The sequence below is a fragment of the Cervus elaphus genome, chromosome 1 (assembly GCF_910594005.1).
Source record: "Cervus elaphus chromosome 1, mCerEla1.1, whole genome shotgun sequence".
Classification (NCBI taxonomy): domain Eukaryota; kingdom Metazoa; phylum Chordata; class Mammalia; order Artiodactyla; family Cervidae; genus Cervus; species Cervus elaphus.
The window spans coordinates 64963760-64990718 of record NC_057815.1 but is presented as its reverse complement, the minus strand read 5'-3'; the positions used below and the strand labels follow the sequence as shown (position 1 = coordinate 64990718).

General features: G+C 41.3%; 1 protein-coding gene across 4 annotated transcripts in view; it reads left to right on the top strand.

The window, feature by feature from the left end:
- STIM1 (stromal interaction molecule 1) overlaps window positions 1-26959 on the top strand; it is a 200748-nt gene that overhangs the window by 147740 nt on the left and 26049 nt on the right. For all 4 annotated transcript variants that reach the window (XM_043905812.1, XM_043905813.1, XM_043905814.1 and 1 more), the window contains 2 exons: window positions 16782-16893; window positions 20172-20287. In XM_043905812.1, the coding sequence (XP_043761747.1) occupies window positions 16782-16893; window positions 20172-20287 (228 nt within the window). The remainder of the gene's footprint in view (window positions 1-16781; window positions 16894-20171; window positions 20288-26959) is intronic.

Sequence of the window (26959 nt, the reverse complement as noted above, 5' to 3'; positions counted from 1 at the left end):
TCCAAGCAAGAATACTGGAGTAGGTTGCTATGCCCTCCTCCAGGGGATCTTCCTGACCCAGGAATTGAACTCGCATCTCTTGCGTCTCCTTTATTGGTCGGTGGATTCTTTACTCCTGGGCCACTTGGCAAACCCCACTAAACTAAGAGTACCTTTTCTTTGGGGAGGGGTTGTTTTTCCTAGAGCATTTGCTTCAGAATTCCAAATGAAAGAGCATGTCCAACTGTGTGAGACTTCACAGGGAAGGGAAAAAAAGTGCTTTAGCCTCCTTTCCATTTGTGTCTGTGGCTAGAGTGTCCTTTGATATGAACAAGAATGGAAACAATCTGTCCCTTGGCTCTCTGAGGATAGGTCTTGATGCTAAGAAGAATTAAACATAAGTGACCACCAGGGTCCGTGGTTTTTCAGATGAGGAACCTTAGGCCTAGATTTATTAAGTTATTTGTTCATTGTATTTAGTAAATAGTGGAGCCAGGACTTAGACCTGGGCCTTCTGCTCTCTAGGCCATTGTTTTTCCATACCACCTTGGTTGAAAGCACTAATTTGGCTGTAGAGAAGATCAGTTTTGGTAGGAATGAGGCAGTTTCTATTTTTGTTTAACTTCTTACCTAGGATTATGGAATTTCAGTTCTGGAAGGGATCATCTATAATGTAGATAGAAAACATTAGATTTAAACAGGAAGACCTAGATGCTAATCCTGATTGTAGGATGGACAGGCTGATACTTCCTGTTAACTCTATTTTTTAAAAATCAGTTTAGAAGAATCATAACTTAGCTATATACATAGCTTACTGGAAATCATTAGAAGTTGAGTTTCTTGGGGTGCTTTTGTTTAATAGCTCCTGAGCAACTCAGGCTGTCTACTGATGAGAGATCAAGCACAGAAATGATATTTGGAATGATACCAGCACCGCCAGGAAAAATCTTCTAACACTACCATTTAATTTTAGTTTTCTTCTTTTTCTGTAATAACTTGAGGCCATGGCGCCTGGGTTTTAAGAGTGGATGTCATAAGTAAGAACTTAGAATGAAAGATGGCAGGGAGAACATTCCTGGCCTTTTCTGAAAGCCACAGAGAAGAACTGGGAAGGAAAAGTGACCAAGAGAATGCAGAAACAGAGGGACTAAATCATAATATTAGAAAACAGCTCAAGACAATTTTCTGGTAAGGACTTTATTTCTGGACTTAGCAACTAATTGAAACACTTCCAAACCTGTTCTAAATGACAGGAAGATGGAAGATGATGGAGTGAGTTTTTAAGGGTTGGTACCCATCACTGATGATCAGAGAAAAACATTTCAATGCACAGTGATGTTGCTCATAGTTAAGCTAGAAATGATACATACATACAGTTTTTGGATTTGCTCACCATATTTCATGCCTGATGGTTTGACAAACTAAAAGTGAGAATCTTATGTACTATTTCTCCAAACAATTTGTTTCATTATTCTAAGTAAAGCTCCTAATTACTCTGGAGTTACAATTTCCAGGGCTACAAAAAGCCTGTACTATTCTGGCACTGGCTCAAACTTGCTGGCCTGGGTTTTGCTAGATGATGTAGTTATCAGCAGTGGTCATTTGTATTCAGAACATTAGCTGACTAATGTCAGTACCGTCTATGTGATTAGTGTTGTTAACATTTTCTGACTAATGTAGGAGCCAGTCTTTTTTCTGTGTTATTTAGATTTAAGCCAAAAAGCCCGATAATTTCTGCATTAGCCAGCTCTGAACTTTAGTAATAAAAACAACAATAACAACTAAAAAACTGATATTTAACATGTGCTAGTGAGAGTTGGACTGTGAAGAAAGCTGAGAGCTGAAAAATTGATGCTTTTAAACTGTGGTGTTGGAGAAGACTCTTGAGAGTCACTTGGACTGCAAGGACATCCAACCAGTCCATCCTAAAGGAGATCAGTCCTGGGTGTTCATTGGAAGGACTCATGCTGAAGCTGAAACTTCAATACTTTGGCCACATCATGTGAAGAGTTGACTCATTGGAAAAGACCCTGATGCTGGGAGGGATTGGGGGCAGGAGGAGAAGGGGACGACAGAGGATGAGATGGCTGGATGGCATCACTGACTCGATGGACATGAGTTTGAGTAAACTCCAGGAGTTGGTGATGGACAGGGAGGCCTGGTGTGCTGCAATTCATGGGGTCGCAAAGAGTCGGACACGACTGAGCGACTGAACTGAACTGAACTGAGGCAATGTTCTGAGTGCTTTACGTATATTAACTCATTTATTTCTTACAAAAAGCTTATGAAGTACACTTATTACAATTGTCTCCATTTACAGATGAGGAAGATGAAGCAGAGAGAGTCATTAAGTGAAATGATGTAATGCAATTTTGTCACTCACTATCCAGAGTTAGTGCAGACTTCATAAGAAAAGGCTCAGTACCTAACAAGACTACTCTCACTTCAGACACCAAACTATTAATAGCTGTAAGCTTTAGGTGTTTCCAGACCACCTGTGCTCTGACTAACTGGCTACAAAAGCAGGGGTTCCAACAGTGCCCTCAGGTTTAATAATTTACTAAATGACTGTCAGGATTCAGGGAAGTGCTATGCCTATGATTATAATTTTATTATAAAGGATAAAAATTAGGACCAGCAAAAGGAAGAGTACCCGTATGGCAAGGGCTTGTAGGGTCCTGAATGTGGAGCTTCTGTGCCCTCTCCCCATGGAATCAAAACACATTACCCTCCTGGCACGTGAGTCATAATGCAACCATAAAGCTCAACTGAGCTTCATTGTCCAGACTTTTTATTGGGGTCTCCTATAATATATTAATATAATATAATATATTATAATATAAAGAACTTCCCTGGTGGCTCAGACGGTAAAGCGTCTGCCTGCAATGTGGGAGACCTGGGTTCAATCCCTGGGTCAAGAAGATCCCCTGGAGAAGGAAATGGCAACCCACTCCAGTACTCTTGCCTGGAAAATCCCATGGATGGAGAAGCCTGGTAGGCTACAGTCCATGGGGTCACAGTCGGACACGACTGAGTGACTTCACTTTCACTTTCTTAATATAAGCATGATTGATTGACCACATGATTGAATTCAATCTCCAGCTTCCTGTTCCTCCCCAAAGGTTGGACTGATATCACTTGGCTCAAAGTCCCAATGCTTTAGTTACATGGTTGATCTTTCTGGTGACCAGCCCCCATTCAGAGTTCTTATTAGCATGAACTCAAGTGTGATCCAGAGCCCACCACAAATAACAAAGGTACACCTATCATCAAGGAAATTGACCTTAAGATAAAAACCAGCCAAATTCATTATTATACACAAGTAAGTCATTAAGTAAGGGAGAGCTGAACTAGTAGGGCTGAGGAAGAGTTCAGAACAAGGGCAACTCCAGGGATCCCAGCAGCCAGGACTAGGGAATTGGCCTCTTCTAACATAACTCTCATATGACTCAGCTATATTCATTTTTCATCTCTAAATGTCTTTGTTCAAGAGTCAGATATGGTAGAGGGAGAATCAGATTAGCATAGTTTGGATCACAGACTTATGTATGATAGTGATAGAGAGTATGTGTGTGTGTGGGAGGGGGGTGCTGGAGGGTGCTGTAAATTCAAATTCCTTTAAGATCTTTGAGGTAAAGGGGAGTGGCAGTTATTTAATGGAAGAGAAGCTAAGTAAATTTTGCAGAATCTTTGAGAAATAGAATTGTTGTTTGTTTGAGCCAGTGGAAACAGTAACTATGCCCTTTGTAGTAAGGGGAGGCATTGACCCAAGAGGATTCCCTTCTAAAGCATAGCTTCCATTCTTCTAAACAAAGTGTGCTGCTTTACTGTTTCTTCTCCCCTTTCCTTAACATGACATTTAAAAAGATGTTGTCTGCTGAACAAAGCATATTTCGTAATAATTTCTTTACCCATTTTTATGAATCAAAAGCACCTTAACTATCGTTTGATTTTAACTAAGGAATATGATTCCGGATAAAAGCAAAAGAACTTGGTATTCTAGTAGCACTCAGGACTTTGTCTTGAGAGGATGTTTGTTTTCTACTAGGCTTTTGGAAATAAGAAAATAAGCTGTCTGTCCTCCTGTTCTATCTGTGCTGTTCGTTGTAGGACAGGATTTTTTACAGGAGCAGTAGAGCAATATTGGAGAACCAGAAGGGTTTCAGGAAGAAAACTCAGCAGAACTGTCCTCACTACTGACATAACACAGGGGACCAGGTGGCTTTGGAATTTAGCATAAACCATTTCAGAAGTCAGATCAATATAAAAGAGCAGACATCCCCTTTTTGCTTTTACATAAACTTGAGAGAGATCTATTTATTCTGTTCTTTTAGCTATTTATAAGTTACTTTGCTAAGTGAATCTTCAAGTCATTTAGTTAATTTCCTCAACCATTAGTTGTTTGTTGCTGCATTTTTTGGGGAAAAAAGATACACTTGGCTTTTTCTTTCTCTTACATTCTTTCAGGTGTAAATATAAAATGACTGTGATAAGTATCACTGTATCAATGCTGGTTGTATTTTGTTATCTAAAAAAGATGAACAAACCACTGTCATTTTCTATTTATATTAATAGCCACTGGAGGGTAAAAATGTCCTACTTATATCCCCATTTAATAAAGGAAACTGAGCATCTCTCACCTCTTTCTGTTCCCAAGTCCAGAGGTTTCTACCTCTTTAATATATTTTATGTGCATCTCCTATGATACTGTTTTCACTCAACTACTTCTTCTGAAGGAGATTTATTGAGTTGTAATTGACAATAAAATAAGGTATAGTTAAAGTGTACAGTTTTCAAAGTTTTGACACATGTATACAATGGTGAAAGCATCACCACAATCAAGATAGTGAATATATTCATCACCCCTACAATTTTTCTCACAGTCCTTTGTGATCTCTCCCTTCCTACCTCTCAGACAACTACTGATCTTCTTTCAGTCACTATAGGCTTGTTTGCATTTTATAGAATTTTCCATACATGGAGTCATATAATAGGTACTTTAAATATGTACTTCTTTCACTTAGTGTAGTTGTTTTGAGATTCATTCATGTTGTTGCATATGTAAATATTTTATTTTTATTGCGAAATAGTATAACAATCCATTGTCTAAATATACCGCAATTTATTTATCCATTCACCTACTGATAGACATTTGAGTTATATCCAGTTTTTGGTTCTTATAAATAAAGCTTCTATGAACATTCACATACAAGTTTTTCTATGGACATATATTTTCTTTTCTCTTAGGTAAGAATCTAGGAGTGAAATGGCCAGATCATTTGGTAGGTATATATTTTTAAAAAACTGTCAGATTGTCTTCAAAGTAGTTGTATCATTATACATTCCCACCAGTAGTGTATGACTTGCAGTTCTTCCACGTCCTTGCTAGCACTTGGTATGATCAGTCTTTCTTTTTTTTTTAAGTATTTATTTATTTGGCTGTGCTGGGTCTTAGTTGCGCACATGGGATCTTTAGTTGTAGCATGTAAACTCTTAGTTGTGGCATGTGGGATCTAGTTCCTTGACCAGGGATCGAACCCTGGGCCCCCTATCATAAGAGCTTGGAGTCTTAGCCTCTGGACCACCAGGGAAGTCCCTGGTCAGTCTTTTAAATTTTAGCTATTCTAACAGTGTAGTGTTGTCTCAGAGTGATTTTATTTTGCATTTTCCTGATGATTAATGATATTGGGCATCTTTTCATGTGCTAAAGTTGCCATTCACATATCTTCTTTGGTGGATTATCTGTCCAAACTGTATGTCTATATTTTAATTGGCTTGTGGGTTTGTTTTTTTATTGTTGAGTTTTAAGAATCCTTTATATATTCTGGATATAAATCCTTTATGAAAAAAAAAATCCTTTATAAGATGTATGCTTTGTAAAGATTTTCTCCAGTCTATGGTTTGTCTTATCATCCTCTTAACAGTATCTTTTAAAGAGCAGAAAGTTTTACTTTTTATGAAGTTCAGTTTATCAGTTAGTTCTTTTATGGATCATGCTTTTGGTGTCATTTGTAAGAAATTTTTGCTTAATCCACACTTATGCAAGCATTTTCTACTATACTTCTTTCTAGAAGTTTTATAGTTTTAGGTTTTACATTTAGGCTTATGATCTGTTTTGCATTAATTTTTGTATATAGTGTCAAGTATGGATTTTAGTTACTTTTGTGCTTATGGATGTCCCAGTTGTTCTAGAACCATTTGTTGAAAATTCTGTCTTTTCTCCACTGCATTGCCTTGCACTTTTTGTGAAAACTCAGTTGTCCATAGAAGTGTGGGTTTACATCAGCAGATGAATGGATAAGGAAGCTGTGGTACACATACATCATGGAATATTACTCAGCCGTTAAAAAGAATTCATTTGAATCAGTTCTAATGAGATGGATGAAACTGGAGCCCATTATACAGAGTGAAGTAAGCCAGAAAGATAAAGAACATTACAGCATACTAACACATATATATGGAATTTAGAAGGATGGTAACGATAACCCTATATGCAAAACAGAAAAAGACACAGAAGTACAGAACAGACTTTTGAACTCTGTGGGAGAAGGCGAGGGTGGGATGTTGCGAAAGAACAGCATGTATATTATCTATAGTGAAACAGATCACCAGCCCAGGTGGGATGCATGAGACAAGTGCTCGGGCCTGGTGCACTGGGAAGACCCAGAGGAATTGGGTGGAGAGGGAGGTGGGAGGGGGGATCGGGATGGGGAATACGCGTAACTCTATGGCTGATTCATATCAATGTATGACAAAACCCACTGAAATGTTGTGAAGTAATTAGCCTCCAACTAATAAAAAAAAAGAAAAAAGAAGTGTGGGTTTACTTATGGGCTCTGTTCTGTCTACTGATCTATTTGTCTTTTTGTCAGTACCATGGCATTTTGATTACAATAGTCTTATAGCAATTCTTTCAGTCAGATAGTGTTAGCTCTCCTACTTTGTTTTTCTTTTTCAAAATTGTTTTGGCTGTTTGTCTTCAATTCAGTTTGTCAATTTCTACAAAAAAAATCCCTACGGGATTTTATCTGTAGATTAGTTTGTGAGAGCTGACATCTTAACAACATTTAGTTTTCTGACCTATGGACAGAGTATATTGCTACATTTGTTTAGGAGGTACATTTTCTCTCAATATGTTTTTTAAAATTAATTAATTAGTTTCTTTGGTTGTGCTGGGTCTTAGTTGTGGCATGTGGGATCTAGTTCCCTGACCAAAAATTGAATCCAGGCCCCCTATATTGGGAGCTCGGAATCTTAGCCACTAGACCACCAGGGAAGTCCCTCTCAGGATCAGTTTTCAGGATAGAAATCTTTCATATCTTTTGTTGGATTTATTTCTATGTATTTCACAGGCTTTTTTGTGAGTAGTATTTTTTAAATTGTGGTAAAATATATATAACATAAATTTTACTATTGTGTGTGTGTGTATGCTCAGTCACTCAGTCATGTCTGACTCTTTGCAACCACTTAGACTGTAAGCCTCCCAGGCTTCTCTGTCCATGACATTTTCCAGGCAAGAATACTGGAGTGGGTTGTCATTTCCTACTCCAGGGGATCTTCCCAACCCAGGGATCAAACCCCTGTCTCTTGTGTCTCCTTCACTGGCAGGTGGATTCTTTACCACTGTGCCACTTGGCCACCCCAAATTTTACTATTAAGTGATGTTAAAAATTTAATTTTTGATTGTTGCTTTATAAGAAAAACATAATTGATTTTATATATTGATCTTGTACTCTGCAATCTTGCTAAACTCACTTACTAGTAGAATACCATCAGATTTTCAAATTAGACAGTTGTGTCTGCTAGTAAAGAAAGTTTAATTTTTTTCTTTTCCAACCTGGATGCCTTTTAAAAATATTTTTCTTATCTGATGGCCCTGGTTAGTATCTCCAGTACTGTGTTGAAGAGAAGCAGTAAGAGCAGACATCTTCATCTTGTTTCTCATATTAAAGGGAAATCATTTAGTCTTTTACCATTAAATATAGTGCTAAGTTGTGTCTGACTCTTGCGACCTCATGGACTGTAGTCTGCCAGGCTCCTCTGTCCTTGGGATTCTCCAAGCAAGAATATTGGAGTGGGTTGCCATTTCCTTTTCCAGGGGATCTTCCTGACCCAAGAATCGAACCTGGGTCTCCTGCATTGCAGGCAGATATTTTACCAACTGAACTACAAGGGAAGCTGTCAAATATAACATTAGCTGTTGTTCTTTTTGTTTGTTTGTTTTCTATAAAAACCTTTCGTCAGATCAAGGAAGCTACCTTCTATTCCTAGTTTGCTGAGAACTTTGATCAGGAATGGATGTTGGATTTTCTTTTTGAGTTTTCTTTATTTTATTTTTGGTTGTTCTTGGTCTTGGTTGCTGAATAGGCTTTTCTCTAGCTGCGGTGAGTGGGTGCTACTGTCTAGTTATGGTTTGTGGGCTTCTCATCGATGGATTCTCTTGCTGAGGAGCACGGCTCTAGGGCTCGAGGGCTTCAGTAGTTGTGGCTCCCAGGCTCTAGAGCACAGGCTCAGTAGTTATGGCACATGGACTTAGTTGCTCCGCAGCATGTGAAATCTTCCTGGATCAGGGGTGGAACCCATGTCTCCTACATTGGCAGGCAAATTCTTTACCACTGAGCCACCAAGGAAGTCCTGGATGTTGGGTTTTATCCAGTGAGTTTTCAGAGTTGATTGCCTGGTTTTTCTGCTTTTGTTTGCTAATATGATAAATTATACTGACTGATTTTTCCATGTTAAACTAGTTGTATTCTTGGGATAAACCCCACTTGGTCGTTGTCTAAATATGTGGTTGGATTTTACTTGTTAAAAATTTATTATTTTTATTTTTCTATTAAAATGTTTAAATTGAGATATAGTTGATTTACAGTATTTTTGTTAGTTTCAGGCATACAGCATAGCAATTTTGTATTTTTTTGTTACAGATTGTCTCCATTAAAAGCTAATATTTCATATTTGCTAAAACTTTGTTTCAAACTTGTGGACCTTTGTTAGGGGTTTAGGGATATTGGTTTGTCATTTTCTTTTCTTGTTTTATCTTTGATATCAGGATAATGCTGGCCTCATAAAATGAGTTGGGAAGTATTTGTCAATTTTCAGAAGACTTCATGTGGAATTGGTGTATTTTTCCTTGAATATTTGGTAGAATTCACCAGTAAAGCAATTTGAGCCTGTTGTTTTCCTTATGGGGTTTTCTGTTTTCTTCTTTAAACTACAGTATCAATTTCTTTCATTTGTTGTTCAGTCACTCAGTCATGTCCAGTTCTTTGCAGTCCCATGGACTGTGGCACATCAGGCTTCCCTGTTCATCACTAACTTCTGGAGTTTGCTCAAACTCATGTCCATTGAGTCGATGATACCATCCATCCTTCTCATCCTCTGTTGCACCCCTCTCCTTCTGCCCTCAATCTTTCCCAGCACCAGGGTCTTTTCCAATGAGTCAGCTCTTTGCATCAGGTGGCCAAAGTATTGTGTTGGAGCTTCAGCTTCAGCATCAGTCCTTCCAGTGGATATTCAGGACTGATTTCCTTTAGAACTAACTGGTTGGATCTCCTTGCAGTCCAAGGGACTCTCAAGAGTCTTCTCCAGCACCACAGTTCAAAAGCGTCAATTCTTCAGTGCTCAGCTTCTTTATAGTTCGACTTTCATATCTGTACACAATTACTGGAAAAACCGTAGCTTTGGCTATACAGACCTTTGTCAGCAAAGTGATGTCTTTGCTTTTTAATACACTGTCTAGGTTTGTCATAGCTTTTCTTCCAAGGAGCAAGAGTCTTTTAATTTCATGGCTGCAGTCACTGTCCACAGTGATTTTGGAGCCCAAGAAAATAAAGTCTGTCACTTGGTTTCTATTTTTTCCCTATCTATTTGCCATGAAGTGATGGGACCAGATGCGATAATCTTAGTTTTTTGAATGTTGAGTTTTAAACTAGTTTTTTCACTCTCCTCTTTCACCTTTATCAAGAAGCTCTTTAGTTCCTCTTCACTTTCTGCCATTAGAGTGGTGTCATCTGCATATCTGAGGTTATTGATATTTCTCCTGGAAGGCTTGACTCCAGCTTGAGCTTCATCCAGCCTCGCATTTCACATAATGTACTCTGCATATAAGTTAAATAAACAGGGTGACAATATACAGCCTTGACATGCTCCTTTCCCAGTTTGAAACCTATCTGTTGATCCATGTCTAGTTCTAACTGTTGCTTCTTGACCTGCATACAGGTTTCTCAGGAGGAAGGTGAGGTGGTCTGGTATTCCCATCTCTTTAAAAATTTCCCACAGTTTGTTATGATTCACACAGTCAAAGATTTTAGTGTAGTCAATGAAGCACAAAAGTAGATATTTTTCTGGAATTGTCTTGCTTTTCTATGATCCAATGGATGTTGGCAATTTGATCTCTAGTTCCTCTGCCTTTTCTAAATCCAACTTGTACATCTGGAAGTTCTTGGTACCTGCCTTTTTATTTCCCCACCAGAATGCTTGAGGACATTATCTTACATGATTCCATATTTTTTAGAAAAATATATGTATTTTTTGCGTTGGTCTTAGTTGGGTCTTAGTCATGACACATGGGAGTTCGTTGTGCCTTGCGAGGTGTTTAGTTGTGGCTAACAGACTCTCTAGTTGTGACTCAGTAGTTGCGGTGTGCAGGCTTAGTTGTTCTGTGGCATGTGGGATCTTACTTCCCCGACCAGGGATGGAACCTGAATGCCCTGCATTCCAAAGCAGATTGTTAACCATTGGACCACAAGGGAAGTCCCTCTATGATTCCATTTCCTAAAGATATGATTCCATATCTTAACACACAGCACAGGAGCTGGCCCAGAGCAGGGATGTAGAAGACAGGAGTCTGCCTTTGTGTGATCTTATACAAGTTATTTGACTCATTCAACATTCCAAACTTTAGGTTCCCTTAATATTCTGTAGCCACGCTGCTAGTCTTTCTCTAATCTGGTCTCTGCTAGCCAAGTAGCTTCTTTTTGGATGGTGTTCACTTGTATGTTCTTTTGGACACTGGCAGAGCTGATTTTTGCCAGGTAGCCTAGTGGGTGTATCACATGAGTCCTAGGTGAAAGGGCCAGGTTCTTTTTGCAATAATGGTTTAAGGCTTGATATTGATACCATGTAAGAAAACTAACATGGTATCTGCCTCATTATAGGCTCAAATGGCAAACTGCTAGTGAGAGCCAGAAGGAAACCACTTAGAGAAAAATCACAAGTCTAGGCTACAAACTGTCTTTAGGGAGGGCCCCGTTGGTGAGATTCTGTAGGTGTCTTGGAATGCTGTCTCCTGAGTAGCCAGATAAGAATCTAGGCTTTGAGATATCTTTTCTGACTCATTCTGGCATCAGTCACTCCTTCCTCTGTGCTCCCGCCTCATCCCATACATTGCTCTTACCTAGCACTTGTCATGCTGTATTATATTCCTTTAATTTCATATATGTCTCCTTCTCTAGAGAAGAGCCCTTGATGATGGAGATCATTCAGACTGAGCTCTGTATCTTGTAACCAACCAGGGATCTATTAGAGTAGAAGCCAGTGAAAGCTTAGTAAATGAATGAATGGTGGTAATAATAGCTAATATTTTTTTTTAGCACTTACTGTATGCTAGGAACTTCTCATATCTTCACTACACTCTTATGATGTAGGAACTCTGATTCTCACCATCTTATAGGTGACAGAATGAGGTTGAGAAAAGTTTAGTAACTTGTCCATGACCTTACATCTAGTCAGTAGCAGATCTCAAATTCAACCCAAATCACTTGGTTCCAGAGTCCAAATCCTTGACCATGATGCTAGAGGTGACCAAAAGGTTGACCAAAGACTGACCAAAGGCTGACTGAGTAACTAAGTAAGTGACTAACAGTTGTGTGAAAAAGAGGCAGAGAAGGTACTGGTAACCCTTCTGCCAGACATAGTTCACCTGGATTGTGAGTTTGAAACTACAAAGGTAAGTGAGGGCTCTATCTGGAGGCACCACTGGTGCATCAGGGGAAGAACATTATGATTCAGGAGCTCATTTCTTACTGCTTATTCTTCCTCTGACAAGAAAAAGGATTGGCCAAGGCCAGAGATCTGTTCTGGCATATCTCTGGAGGTATTGCTATAGCTCATGTGCTAGGGAGTAATACTTACTCTTCCATCTGCCTGAAATGCCCTTCCCTCAAGCATCTACATGGCTCAAAGACCAGTGGTTTCCAACTGCACAAGACAATCAACTGTGGTCAACAGGAGAATATAATAGTGTGTATTTCTATTGCATTTATTTTTATCTCATTCTTTTAAGTTTTATATGTTTTTACAATATACCTAATGTCAGTATATATATCTAATTTATAAATATATATTCATATATCGTAATGTGTGTTTGAATTTTTTTACATGCAGATTATGTCATTTAAAATGTTGGAGACTACTAAGTTAGTCACCTTGTGCATCTCTTTTATGAAGGACTATGTGTTGCTGAAAACTCCAGGGGTTGGCCTTCTCTGATTCTGTGTAATATTGTCTGTCATTTTGCCCAGAGATGTAGTCTTTGATGTCTTTAGGAGCAAAATGGACAGGCTTAAGGGGATGAGAGAATCATGACTTTAGAAGACTGTCTCTCGCTTGCATGTCCTCCTGGGATTTGGTCATGTGAATCACTTGGCATCTCTCTCGGTACTAAGCCCTCCTGGCCAAATTCTGTCTCCTCTTACTGACAGCCACAGCTCTCTGGACTTGGTGTTGCCTTCTTCCTCACTTTGGGCCAGGGATTCTTCCCATTTTCTCTTTTGGAATGAGAAAGCAGGACAAGATTTTTGGCTTTTAGGCACTTGAACCTTAGGAACAAGGTCCTGACACCCCGCCTTGACTGGGTGGTGGGATATCATGCTGGGACACAGGGCTGCTCTCTGACAAGGACACAGCTCACGCTGGCTTACTTTGTTCAGACTGTAGTGATTCTGAGTGGGCAACACCGTACTGCCAAGCTTTACCTAGGTAGGGCATCTGCCAGGCAACAGAATAATATGTGGGCGCCAAGCCCAAAAAACAACTGCCTTGAGGTTTGTCCTAACATGTTGGAGTCTTTGTCCTTTTCCACAAAGCTTAGCTCTGTAGAGACTGACTATCCTCATTGGATGTCTCCTTAGAGACCTTCTGCTATGTGTTTAGAGCAGCGGTTCTCAGCTGGGGGCAGTTTCGTTCCCCAGGGTACAGTTGGCAGTATCTGGAGACAGTTTTGATTGTTATGATTGGCAGCATGCTACTGGTATCTGGTGGGTAGATGCCAGGATTGTTAAATGTCATACAGTGCATAGGGCAGCCCCCTGCAACAAAGAATTAAGCTGTCCAAAAGGTCAGTGCTGCAGAGTCCAAGAAACCCAGGCCCAGACTGCAGTGTAGGGCACAAGCAGAGGAGTTCCTGCCTGCCAAGGGTCTATGCTCAGGCCTGTATCAGGGTGTCTTCCCCGTAGACAAAAGACTCTTGTGGCGCTGCTGGCCTTGGACCTTTCAAGCAACAAGACATGACGTGGCCTTTCTACTCCATACGTCATGCTGGGTGAGGCCAAGCTCCTTTGACAATACAGGCAGGAGTGTGTTCCCTGCACTTTGCAGGTTGGCACTTGTCTGTCCACCTCACATCTTGTGCCACTCTGCTAGGTCTTCATTACCTAACACTCTGGATGATAGCAAGTGATTATGTTTACACTGTATGTGGAGATATATTCATTTTCAGGAATAAAAGACCAATCCATTGTACTTTCCTCAATACATCTTTAGTGCCTGTTCTGTCATCCTTCCTTTCCTAAGCCCTATGATTTGAGCATATCTCTTGGAAATTAATCTCTCTTCCCTCCAATGTATTCTAGTCTGGAAATCAGAAATTCAACCAGGCAATGACTAAGCAGTCTCCACCTGAGCCCCCAGGACCTTGTTTTCTAGGATGCAGTTGAGTGCACTAGATCTGCCTCATTTCCTCTCGCAGAACCTTTCCTGTGCCTCTGTGAATGGTCTAAGCTACCTCCAAAGTCTCTTGGCTTTAGAACTTTTCTCCTGAGCCCGAGCGGTTTTTTGGGGACATGGAGAGATTAGAGTATTTTTGTCTTCCACTGTTTTGTTCTTTCTGAGTGTCTGCTTTATACCATGTGCTGGGCTCCACTGTAGGGGAGGAGAAGGATAAAGGGACAGGGTCCAGACTTGTAACTTCTCTGTTTATATAGAGTGGCAGAAGCAACCTAAGATCTGAGGTGTGCCTACCAGAGGAATACCAGTAGCATCACTGACTCAGTAGACATGAGTTTGAGCAAACTCTCGGAGACAGTGAAGGACAGGGAAGCCTGGAGTGCTGCAATCCATGGGATCACAAAGAGTCGGACATGACTGAGTGACTGAACAACAATCAGCATTCAAGCGTTTCAGAAGTGAACCTCCACTTGAGCTGTATATTTGTCTGGGAAGATTGTTGTTGCTGTTTGGTGGCACACATTCAGAACATTTCTGGAATGCCTCATTTAGGATAGTTATTCTTTGAGTAAATTCTTATTGATGCCACTGTATGAAAAGCACTATTTTAGAGACAAAGGGGGTAAGCAAAAATGAAGAGGACATGGTCCCTGCCTTCAATTTCTCCTGACCATTAAGGGGAAATTAGAAAGCATTCTCATGCAGGACAGTTTTGGGGAAAGATACAGATCTTAAAAGAGGATGGTAATAAATCTCACCATTTCATTCTGCTTCAAAACTTTTTTGGCTTCTTGCTGCTCACAGCAGTAGTTTTCAAACTTGAGGAATGTACAAATTCCTTTTAAGGGAAATAATTTATCTTGGGCCCGCAAAGCTGGTTTTATTTAATAGCATTCAAATATGTACAAACATAAAATAAAGTTTAAGTTGCTATATAAAATTTGTGTACAAATATAATCAAACAAAAACACACTGATACTTTAAATGAAAACACATTTCAAATCCAATAAAATGACACATTTTTGCCGAAACCCAACTGCTCCCACCCAAGGTTCTTTAAGTTCAGCATGGCTGTATTACTGGGTACTATATGGTGACTCAGTCCTCCCACTATTTTTCTCTATTCAAGCGCCTATGAAACTTTGTTTTATATAATGCATCATGATTTCATTTGACCTTTACTTGACTTGAACATATTCCTTGTGCATTAAGTCCCCTTCTATTCCTTTATTGTTGATTCTTGACAAAACATGGAGATAAATTTGTTATCTCTGTGGCTGAATACCGCACAACTATTAAAAATATTTTTAAACTATTATTTTTATGGCTTTCCATTTAAAAAAAAATCACAGTCTTATAATATTGAGGAAATGATTAAGTACAGTGGTCCACATATGGTGATGATGTGATTTGCCATATTATGAATGGTCACTCAGTAATTGTTTCAGTTAGAATTGACTCCTGTTGTGACAGAAAATCTTTTCAACTTGATATAAGCAAAAGCGGAAATTTATTTTTTGCACAGAACTGAAAAATATACGAATAGGGCTATCTATAGGTATGATCTCATTTAGAGCTCAAGTGGTGTCATATGGATCCATCTCTTGGCTCAGATTTGTATGAAGCTTTCCTGCAGTGTCAGGGAGAATGTGTGTGTGTGTGTGTGTGTGTGTGTGTGTGTGTGTGTATCCTCCATATATATTCTTGTATACATTAAAGAATGTTATATACATATGATGTTTATGACATAATGGCCAGGGCAAGTCATGAATCCAGACTGCTTGAGTTCAATATTGGCTTTACCAGTTCCTGGCTGGATAATTTTGGGAAAGTTACATAACCTTTTTGTGCCTCAGTTTCTTCATCTATAAAATAGGGATAAAGTGGTATATATCCTTCACATAGTTGTTGAAAAGATTAGTGAGCTAATACATGTGAAGTGCTTAGCACAGTACCTGTTATAAAGTAAGTGCTATGTAAATGATGGATTCTATTAGTATCATTTTATTATTATTATAAAAATATATGATATGATATAGTAATTCAGGATTATTTTATCCCATATACACCAGGATAGTACAAGAAAAAAATCCGTTCCCTATCAGTTCAGTTCAGTTCAGTTGCTCAGTCGTGTCCGACTCTTTGTGACCCCATTGACTGCAGCATGCCAGGCTTCCCTGTCCATCACCAACTCCTGGAGCTTGCTCAAACTCATGTCCATTGAGTTGGTGATGCCATCCAACCATCTCATCCTCTGTCGTCCCCTTCTCCTCCAGCCTTCAGTCTTTCCCAACATCAGGGTCTTTTCCAAGGAGTCAGTTCTTTGCATCAGGTGGCCAAAGTATTGGAGCTTCAGCTTTAGCATTGGTCCTTCCAGTGAATATTCAGGATGGATTTCCTTTAGGATTGACTGATTTGATCTCCTTGCAGTCCAAGGGACTCTCAAGAGTCTTCTCCAACACCACAGTTCAAAAGCATCAATTCTTTGGCACTCAGCTTTCTTTGTAGTCCCAACTCTCACATCCATGCATGATAACTGGAAAAACTATAGCTTTTACTAGACGGATCTTTGTCGGCAAAGTAATGTTTCTGCTTTTTAATATACTGTCTAGATTAGTCATTGGTCATAGCTTTTCTTCCAAGGAGCAAGCGTCTTTTAATTTCATGGCCGCAGTCACCATCAGCAGAGATTTTGAAGCCCAAGGAAACAAAAAGTACTGTATGTATTCCTTTCGTAGTTAGGATTTTATGGGAGAAAACACAGACGTGGTGACTGTTAAGGTCACTGTGACTATGACAGTAAGTTGCAAGCATTGCTTGCATTCCGGAATCATGGCTTTACTTATCTCTTCCTGCAGTATACAACTGGACCGTGGATGAGGTGGTGCAGTGGCTGATCACATATGTGGAGCTGCCTCAGTATGAGGAGACCTTCCGGAAGCTGCAGCTCAGTGGCCATGCCATGCCAAGGTCAGGAAGGGAGTGGGTTTTTTCACTTGGGGTACAGGGAATGGGCTGGGGTTGGCCTGCCTTCAGGTTGTTCTCTTGTGTTAAATGAAGTTTCACTCCTTTCAGGGCAGAATCTGTAGACTTCTCTTGTCACCTTTACTGTGCACTTGCTATAAAGCATAAAGGGCACTTCACATCTATTCTCTTATTTAATATTTCTATCAATCCTGGGAAGAGTACTAATGGCTACCATTTATTGAGTACTTAGTACATGCCAGGCACTCTACTCAACACTTTACATACAGTATCATTTAATGCTTACATCAGTCCTGTAAGGTAGGTATTATTGTGTCTAGGTGATAAACCTGGCTAAGTAACTTTTCCAAGGTCACATGGCTAGTTAGAGGCAAAACTGTGATTTGAACCTAGATCTGGGTAGACTTCAAAGCCTGTGCTGCTTCTCTTTTCTTCTGCTGGCACCACCCCCCACCCCCCACTAGCAGCTGTCTCTTTCATTGTGCCCCGGGGCTCCTTTAACTTCCCCTGAATTACCCATATACAGTTTATCTACTCAAAAAATGGTGCAGAGATGGGGGCCAACTAGCATTGGCCCCAGCCTCCTCTCTGGAATGACTGTTCCAACAACTGTTGTGTCCTAACTCTGCCTCTCTTACAGATAAAGTATGCTAGGACTTGAGGTGGTGTGGGGAGGGGCTAGAGTACTGCTTGGACTTCTTATTATGTCAACTAGTGCCATATGTCATCCAGTGATTAATCCATTTACTTAGTTGTTCAAGCGATATTTACTGGGTACCTGCTCTGTGCCAAGCATTTGTGCTGGGTGCTGGGAATAAAGATGGCAACAAGTTGCCCTTGCCCTCACAGGGCTTACTGTCTGGTAAGTGCTCACTATGTATAATCTGTTATCTTATTATGTAGGTGCATCTGGTTATGAGCTTCAGCAAAGGGAAAAGGGGAAGGTGAAGCTGTTGGAATGTCCACACATTGCAGCCTCCAGCCATAGAGCTACCAGGCACTGCTGTCCAGGCTTAGCTGAGCTGGCTGGTCCCTCCTCTGCTGCCTGCAGCCTCTTCTTCATGGCTTCTCCCTACTCTCTAGAGAGTAATAATCTTAATGTTTGTACATCCCTTTATAGAGTTTCTTTCCTACCTGTTATTTCAGTTGATTCCCACTATTCTGGGAGGAAGGAATTATTATCCCAACCTTTAGGCAAGCAAACTGAATTTCAAATATTTTATGATTTATCAAAACCTGTAAGTTGCAGAGCTGGGATTTGAACTTAGGTCTGCCTGGTTCTAAATGCCCTGCTTTTTTCACTGCATCTTCTTCTTGCCGCATGTAGTTGAAAATAGGCATCCTGGAAATACTCAGTTTAGTTCTATTTAACAACACTTTACCAAGCATACCCTGTGCCATGCTCTCTCCTGGGCCCTGACGACAAAGAAACACATCAGACCCCACATTTGCCTTGAGGAACTCCATGTTTAGTGGAAGAGACAGACAATTAAACAGATGATTGACCATGAAGCTCCAGGATTTAGGTTCTTTCTCATGGAAATAGCAGTATTACCTTGTGGATCCCTGACCCACGCCATTTTGAAGAATGGCAATGGCTTGGATTAAACTGGAAAACATAGATGAGGAATCATTTCTCATATAGTGAACTCACTTGGCTATTCTGTGACTAGGATTAGATCTGAGACCAGACCCAGCCAGGCTGGGCACAGGGGTAGAGGCAGCCAAACTGTGGTACCTCAGTGACAGTAGGAAGCGTGGAACCTTCAGAGCAGGGAATGTGGGGTGGAGTGGGGCTGTTTTTCTAGGCTTGTCACTAGGCAGCATGGTATAATGGGATGAATCTAGCAAATTTGGGTTGAATCCTGCCATTGCCACTTACTTGCTGTGTGACTTTGGGCAAATTACTTATCATTAAGTCTCAGTTTTCTTATCTGTAAAGTGGAGCTAATAAAAGAACTGGGTTCCTAAAGTGTGGGGACTAAATGAGGTATTGTATGTAAAGTCTCAGAATAGTATGAGATATACAGCTGCTTAATAATTAGTTCCTTTCTCATTTCTTGTTGCTTAGAAATTCATAGGTTTCTTTGACAAATAGAGTGTAGAAAAGGTGATACTTACTTTGATCAGTTAGATGAAAGCCAGTACACTTGTTAGAAGTGCTCTAAAGAGAGCACCAAGAACTCCCAAGTTTGTAGGAAGCATCTGATTTACTTAAGTTTACACAGAAGGAAACTGAGGCCCCAGGGAAGAGATTAAGCAGCATATGTCAGACATTGAGTCATTGATGGAGCTGGGGCCAGAAGCTGGATCTCCTGACCATCCCCACCCCTACCCCACCCTCACCCACAGCAGGGTATCTCACTGCCTGTTTTATAGATGGGCTTGGTTGCTTCCCAGGACTGGAGAAAGAAGTAACTGAGCCTGCATGCCCAGGCAAGAGTGTGAATGACACACTGATGTCAGAAGCTTCTCTCTATCTAGGGAAGCAAAGCTCTGAATCAGAAAAGAGCGCAAACCGTAGGATAGTAGATCATGCTCACCTGTGGGGCCCAGACCAGTGGGTTTTCAGCCTTTCATGTCTTATACTCCTCTCCCCTCTATACCCACTAAATTCGGGCAGAAGAGAAACAAAGTCCAGTCTTTCCTATACCATTTCCTTGTTTACAGGCCCTCTCTTATTAAGTTATTATTAACAGTATGGTTGAAGAACATAAAAAATATAGTAATGTGATTGGGAGTCAATTACTATTACTCAAATACACGATGACAAGGCTAATGCAATGCTCTTTGTCAGCAGATTTATATTTAATGACAGTTAGGATCAGGTAAATTCAGAGGCCCTCAGAATCACTGGGTCATGTGGCGTAACATTTTGACCTGGGCTGGACAGGAGAATGCATTTACAGATGGTGGGAGTGTGGAGACAGGTGTTTGGTGGATAATCCCTGGGAGATGAAGCACAACAGGAAATTTACAGTTAAGTATGGGAATGGTCATAGATAGTTAATCCTTAGAAAATATGATATTCAGGAGATGATGGACATGGGGAGAAAGGTGAACAAATTCTTGGTGAATGTTATGTGCTGTCTTTACTGCTTGTTGAGATCCACTGGTGTAGACTCCAGATGCTAGAGTGCAGAGGGGAGCAAGCACCAGGAGTGAGAAGTCATGGAAGTGTTCCTGGAGGAGGTGGGTAATCCTACCAGGATCTTTCCTGCTTTGCCAGCAGGGAACTGAGCCCCTACTCTTTGCCCCTACAGGCTCGCTGTAACCAATACCACCATGACAGGGACTGTGTTGAAGATGACAGACCGGAGCCATCGGCAGAAGCTGCAGCTGAAGGCCCTGGACACGGTGCTCTTTGGGCCTCCTCTCTGTGAGTCCTGGGGAGAGGGAAGGCTGCTGATGTGCCATGGACCCCAAAGCTGGGTTGAGGTCCTGGGTCTGCCCCAAAGGGATAAGATGAATGTTCTAGAGAGGTGCATTGGAAGGTTAAAGAAGGCATTCTATAAAAGAGGTGGCATGTGACCTCTGCCTTTAAAGATAGGTAGGGCTTTATTCCATGGAGGAGGCAGGAGACGGCAGTCTAGGTGGAGAAAACAACCTGAGAAGACAAACACTAAATATGAATGGTATGCTCGGGGATAACAACCTGAAGGGGGCTGAGTGCTGTCTAGCTCTTCCTGCTGTCACTGTGGATGTGCAGAGGCCATGGACTGATTGCTGAACATTTCATGTCCTTGAACAACCAAACACGGCTAAGCAGGCTTTCACTGAAGCAACAGAGATACGCTTAGACTAGGGCAGGTTGGCCTCTTCAGCCCAGGGTCAGTTGAGGGGATTAGGTGCTTCAGCTCCTGAACATCTGTGAGGTGAGAATGATCAACCTTGCCATCTTTTTTATACTAAGTGAACTCAACACAGAGTAGTAAGATTTCTTAGAAAATTCGCCTTGACCAGAAGGCTCTTAGGGCCTACTCTGTGTCCTTTGGGAGCTGTTGGCACCAGCCTGACCCCAGCGGAGGATGCCAGCAGCAGGATACTGTGAAGCCCAACACCAGTCCAGAGAAGCCACCGGCAGGCAGGGTCAGCGGCAGTGTGACATTTCCCTGTCTCTGCATTTGGCTTGACAAGTGCCCAAGCTGATGTCTCAATAGAGGTGGATAGGTGCATACTTTTTTGGTTTAAAAAAGCTTTAATAGACTTTATTTTTATTATTTTTTAAGATTTATTTATTTTAGTTTTTGGCCACAGGGCTTGTGGGATCTTAGTTCCCCAACCAGGGATCAAACTCAGGACCACAGCAGTGAAAGCCTAAGTCCTAACCACCAATAATTTCCTTATTTTTATTTTTTAATTTAAAACATTAAAAAATTTTTTTTTTCTCTTTTAGCCGTGGCATGTGGGATCCTAGTTCCCTTACCTGGGGTTGAACCCATGCCACTGCAGTGGAAGCACAGAGTCTTAACCACTGGACCGCTGGGGAGGTCCCTAGACTATTTTTTTGAGTAGATTTAGGTTCACACCAAAATTGAGTGGAAGGTACAGAGATTTTCCATATACTTCTGTCCCATACATGCATAGCCTTCCCCATTAAAAACCACAGTGGTACATTTGTAACAACTGCTGAACCTACACTGACACAGCATTATCCCCCAGAGTCCATAGTTTACATTAAGATTCACTCTTGCTGCTGTGTAGTCTGTGGGTTTGGACAAATGTAAAATGACTTGTATCCACCTGTGTGGTGTCAGACAGAACGGTTTTTCACTGCCCTAAAGATCCTCTGTGGTCCACCTGCAATCACTGATTTTTTTTTTTACCTCTCCATAGTTTTTTTTTTTTTTTTTTGGCTTCATTTATTTATTTATATTTCCATTTATTTATTTATTTATTTTAATTTTTTTTTAAATTAGTTGGAGGCTAATTACTTCACAACATTTCAGTGGGTTTTGTCATACATTGACATGAATCAGCCATGGAGTTACATGTATTCCCCATCCCGATCCCCCCTCCCACCTCCCTCTCCACCCGATTCCTCTGGGTCTTCCCAGTGCACCAGGCCCGAGCACTTGTCTCATGCATCCAACCTGGGCTGGTGATCTGTTTCACCATAGATAATATACATGCTGTTCTCTCGAAACATCCCACCCTCGCCTTCTCCCACAGAGTCCAAAAGTCTGTTCTGTACTTCTGTGTCTCTTTTTCTGTTTTGCATATAGGGTTATCATTACCATCTTTCTAAATTCCATATATATGTGTTAGTATGCTGTAATGTTCTTTATCTTTCTGGCTTACTTCACTCTGTATAATGGGCTCCAGTTTCATCCATCTCTTTAGAACTGATTCAAATGAATTCTTTTTGATGGCTGAGTAATATTCCATGGTGTATATGTACCACAGCTTCCTTATCCATTCATCTCCTGATGGGCATCTAGGTTGCTTCCATGTCCTGGCTATTATAAACAGTGCTGCGATGAACATTGGGGTGCACGTGTCTCTTTCAGATCTGGTTTCCTCAGTGTGTATGCCCAGAAGTGGGATTGCTGGGTCATATGGCAGTTCTATTTCCAGTTTTTTAAGAAATCTCCACACTATTCTCCATAGTGGCTGTACTAGTTTGCATTCCCACCAACAGTGTAAGAGGGTTTCCTTTTCTCCACACCCTCTCCAGCATTTATTGCTTGTAGACTTTTGGATAACAGCCATCCTGACTGGCGTGTAATGGTACCTCATTGTGGTTTTGATTTGCATTTCTCTGATAATGAGTGATGTTGAGCATCTTTTCATGTGTTTGTTAGCCATCTGTATGTCTTCTTTGGAGAAATGTCTGTTTAGTTAACTACCTCTCCATAGTTTTGTCTTCTTCAGAAGGTCTATACCTTTTGTAAGTGAAACAGAGCAACATGGGAGAAGACCATTTTCATCTGCTTTGTTGCCTTTTTTGGTCCTGTTTTATGTGCTTAGTCACTCAGTCATGTCCAACTCTTTGCGACCCCATGGACCGTAGCCCGCCAGGCCTCTCTGTCTATGAGGATTCTCCAGGCAAGAATACTGGAGGGGGTTGCCATGCCCTCCTCCAGGGGATCTTTCCGACCCAGGGATCGAACCCAGCTCTCCTGCATCGCAGGCGGATTCTATACTGTGTAAGCCACCAGGGAAGTCTTTTTGGTCCTAGAACACATTTTTTCTTATCATCATTCATTTATAAGTTTTGAATAAATGACATAATGAAGGTTCTACTCTTAATGTGAGGCCCACCCTCTGTACTGAGCAATGGATTTTTATTCATCCACCAGCATTTTTAAAGCACCTACTGTGCACCACTAAATGACAGTCTCTTCTCAAGAAGTTCCATCTAAATGAAGATTGGCGTGTCAACAAATTCAGTAAACGGTCAACAGATATAGTGGTAGAACAGTCGTGTAAGTCATTCCATAGTTCAGATGGGAGTACAAAGTAGGGAGGAGTTTTCTGTTGGAGACCAAGAAGTTTTATGGAGAGGATCACTCTTGAGCTGACTCTTGAAAAATGGGAAGTGGCCTTATTAAACTTTTTTATTAACAGCGTGCCCCCCTCTCTTTATATACACCAGCAAAAATGTTTATACCAGAAGAATCAAACCCAGCAGTTAAAGCTAGGTAATTTTTTCAGAGGCTCTCCTATGTCACCCTGCAGTTAGGGGAGGCCTTTGGCAGCCTGAAATCTTCTTTAGTCTTCTGAGATATACTGATAGACTGTTAACACAGCTAGTGCTAGCAGTAAAGAACCACCCGCCAGCACAGGAGATGTAAAATGTAAGAGATGTGGGTTTGATCCCTGGGTCAGGAAGATCCCCTGGAAAAGGAAATGGCAACCCACTCCAGTATTCTTGCCTGGAGAATCCCATGGACAGAGGAGCCTGGGGGGCTACAGTCCACAGGGTTGCAAAGAGTCAGACACGACTGAAGCAACTTAGCACACACATGGTCTATATCGAAATAGTATTTACCATATCTGAAAGGGTGTGTTAAAAACAGGTTAAAGTAAGTAAGAATTGCAAATGGAAAAATCAGCTAGGTCTAGAGAGCATGAGAATCAGAATCCTCGGTACATGGTACTGGGTCCCGGAGGTCAGAGCCAGCAAGGGGAACCCCAGTGAATTGGGTTAGGCTGATACCAGGACAGGAGTATCTTATAGATTCATTTAGCCTCTAGGTTGCCTGTGACCTAATCTAAGGGAGGTCAGAAGTCAGCAGAAAACTGTTTCTGAGGTAGGCAGAGCAGAGGTACTAGAGTTAAGAAGATACTTCACACCCACTAGGATAGCTACAATAAAAGTGAAAAGAGGGAAGAACAGAAAGTAAGTGTTGGCAGAGATGTGGAGAAATTAGAACACTTGTACATTTCTACTGATAATGAGAAAGGTTCAGCTACTTTAGAAAATAGCCTCATTATTCCTCAAAAAGTTAAACATAGTTACCATATAATTCAGTGATTCCATACCTAGGAATGTACCCCAAAATTTGAAACAGGTACTGAAACAAGTACATGTACATGACAGCACTATTCATAATAGCTAAGGTGGAAGCAACCCATGTATACATTGATGGATGAATGGATAAATAGTCGTAGTGTATAAACGCAATGAAATATATAACTCAACCATAAAAGGAAATGAAGTTTTGATTACATGCTACAAGAACATGTATGATTCCATTTATATGCAATATTCAGAATAGATAAATCCATAGGGATCAAATTAAGATTGGTGGCTGGCAGGGGCTAGAGGGAGTGGGAAATGGGAAGTGGCTGGTAATGGGTATGGGATTTCTTTTGGGGTAATGATTAAGGTTCTAAAATTAATTGTGCTGATGGTTGCACAACCTTGTGAATACACTAAAATCACTGAATTGTTTCATTTAAAAGAATGAATTTTAGAGTATGTGGATTATATCTCCCATCGTCATCAACATCATTATTACAACTTGATTTTTTATAACCTTTAGACTTCCATTTAGAGAACTTCTTATAAACCTAGGGAAGCACCTTGGTCTCTTTTCAAAATTGCCACTCACTGTGTGACCTTGTGTAGGTTGTTTTTCTCAGTATATATTTGCTGATTTGTATCATGAAACGACTGAACTGAAGGATCCTTATGACTCCTTTCAGCTGTGACATTCCATGATTTTGGGGAGAAACCCTTTGGGTGATAAGGATTCTGTGTAAAAGATAGGAGGCCTGTTCTTTCCCCCTACTGCCTGTATCCTGTACTTTTAGGACTTCTGTGTTCAGCCCTTGTCTTACCATGTGACCTTTGACAGTTCACTTCTCCTGCCTAGACTTGGCTTTCCTCATCTGTGAAATGGTCTTGGTTATTAAGGCTCTTACTGGCTCTCTCATTCAAGAACTCAGATAGAATTGGTGTCCTCCTGGGAGCTAAGATGAATCCAGCAGGTGTCCTGATGGCAGAGATTGTTTTTTATACTTTCTTGCTGATGCTTCTCAAAGAAAAACTTATAAAATTGCCAGCTGGAACCTAAGGAAGATACTAGGAAGCTCTTTGCCAGGAGACTTCTGCAAGAGTGGGCCGCCCCTGGTGGGTGCCTGCAGAGAATCCCTTGACCTGTGTCCCCTAGGTTCTGTTTTCCCATTTGCACATGGACTAAAACCCCTAGTCAGTGCTCTTCCCTGACCAGCACCCATGCAGGATTTCGAGTGATGGCCTGTGCTAGCTTGGACCTGGGTTCTGCATCCAGGGTGGGCAGTTAAGGCTGTGGTCTCAGGCCTCCCCATTGGCTTGCAGTGAACACCCCCTGAGCACCTGGGCTGGCTTCAGTTGCCAGTTGTGGCTACCTTGCCCAGTCTTAATGAAATCCCACTGCCGGTCTGAGGCTTGAGAAATTGCAAATCACAATTTTGTTTACAGTAGCTGGGGGGTCTGCTGAGTGAGTGGATCCATCTGCCCTCAGCAGCCTCAGAGCTTGGGAAGAGAGAAGGAGGATCAGACCTGCTCAACCTGGAGTCCTGACCGTGGAAGACAGCTCGGCCCTCGCTGCGTGGGTCACAGAGCAGCGCAGGTGTTTCCCGTCTTTCCCGCCAGCAGAGCTGGCTCTAGGCTGGCCCAGCTGGGGCTCTCCTGACAGTGCCGGTGGCCAGGTGTCAGGTGTACTCTGAGACACAGAGGCCCAAAGACAGTGTTCAGCTTGGGGTCTCAGCTGATCTCTCATTATGGTAGCAAATGAGTCACTGAGGGAGAAATTGAGGCTCAAATGAGGCGAGTTTTAAACAGCAGAGCCATGACTCAAACCTAGGTTTTTAGCTTATATTTCAGCTCTCTTTTGTACTATATTATCCCACCCTCCACTTCTGTTAGAGGAGACAAGATGTAAGATCCCAGCCCTGAAATCAAGCAGACTGACTCTATCACCCAGTCACTTGGTGACCTTGGGCACATTCCTAAGTTCTCTGTGTCCCAGTTTCCCCTAAGTGGTAGCTGCTGCTGTTAGTGTGTGTCACTGTCTTGGGCTCAGGGCTGGGTGCCCTTTGTGCTGTTAGGAGTACTGAGAAAGGTGCAGAAAGAGGCTGCATAGTAATCATGGGGCTTGGGGGACTTGTGAAGAGGAAAAGACAAAGACTGCACCTTGTCTTCCTTCCACAGCGGCTCAGGTAATAGGGGAAGTCATCAGTGAGCAGGAGGGGCTGCCTGTCTGGCCCAGCCTGCTCTGTTCATACCCGCTTTCTGCTTGTTATGATCCTTCTCTAGGATGCCTTTCCAACCTCTTCCTGGGCATGCTAACCCTTCCCTCTTACTTTCCAATTTCCTCTGGGGATCCACAGCCCTTTGTACCTGCTTTATTGTTTGTTTGTTATTTCAGATTGCCCTCTCTTTTATTGAAAGTATAATTGGTTATACTAGTACAATATTGTGTTAGTTTCAGGGGCACAGAAAAGTAATTGTATCTGCTTTCTGTATAACAGTCTGTTTTCCTGTTACTCTTTAAACTGGAAACTCCTTGAGGGTAGACACAGCTTTGTTCATCTGTCATCGCCACTCAGACTCAGCATT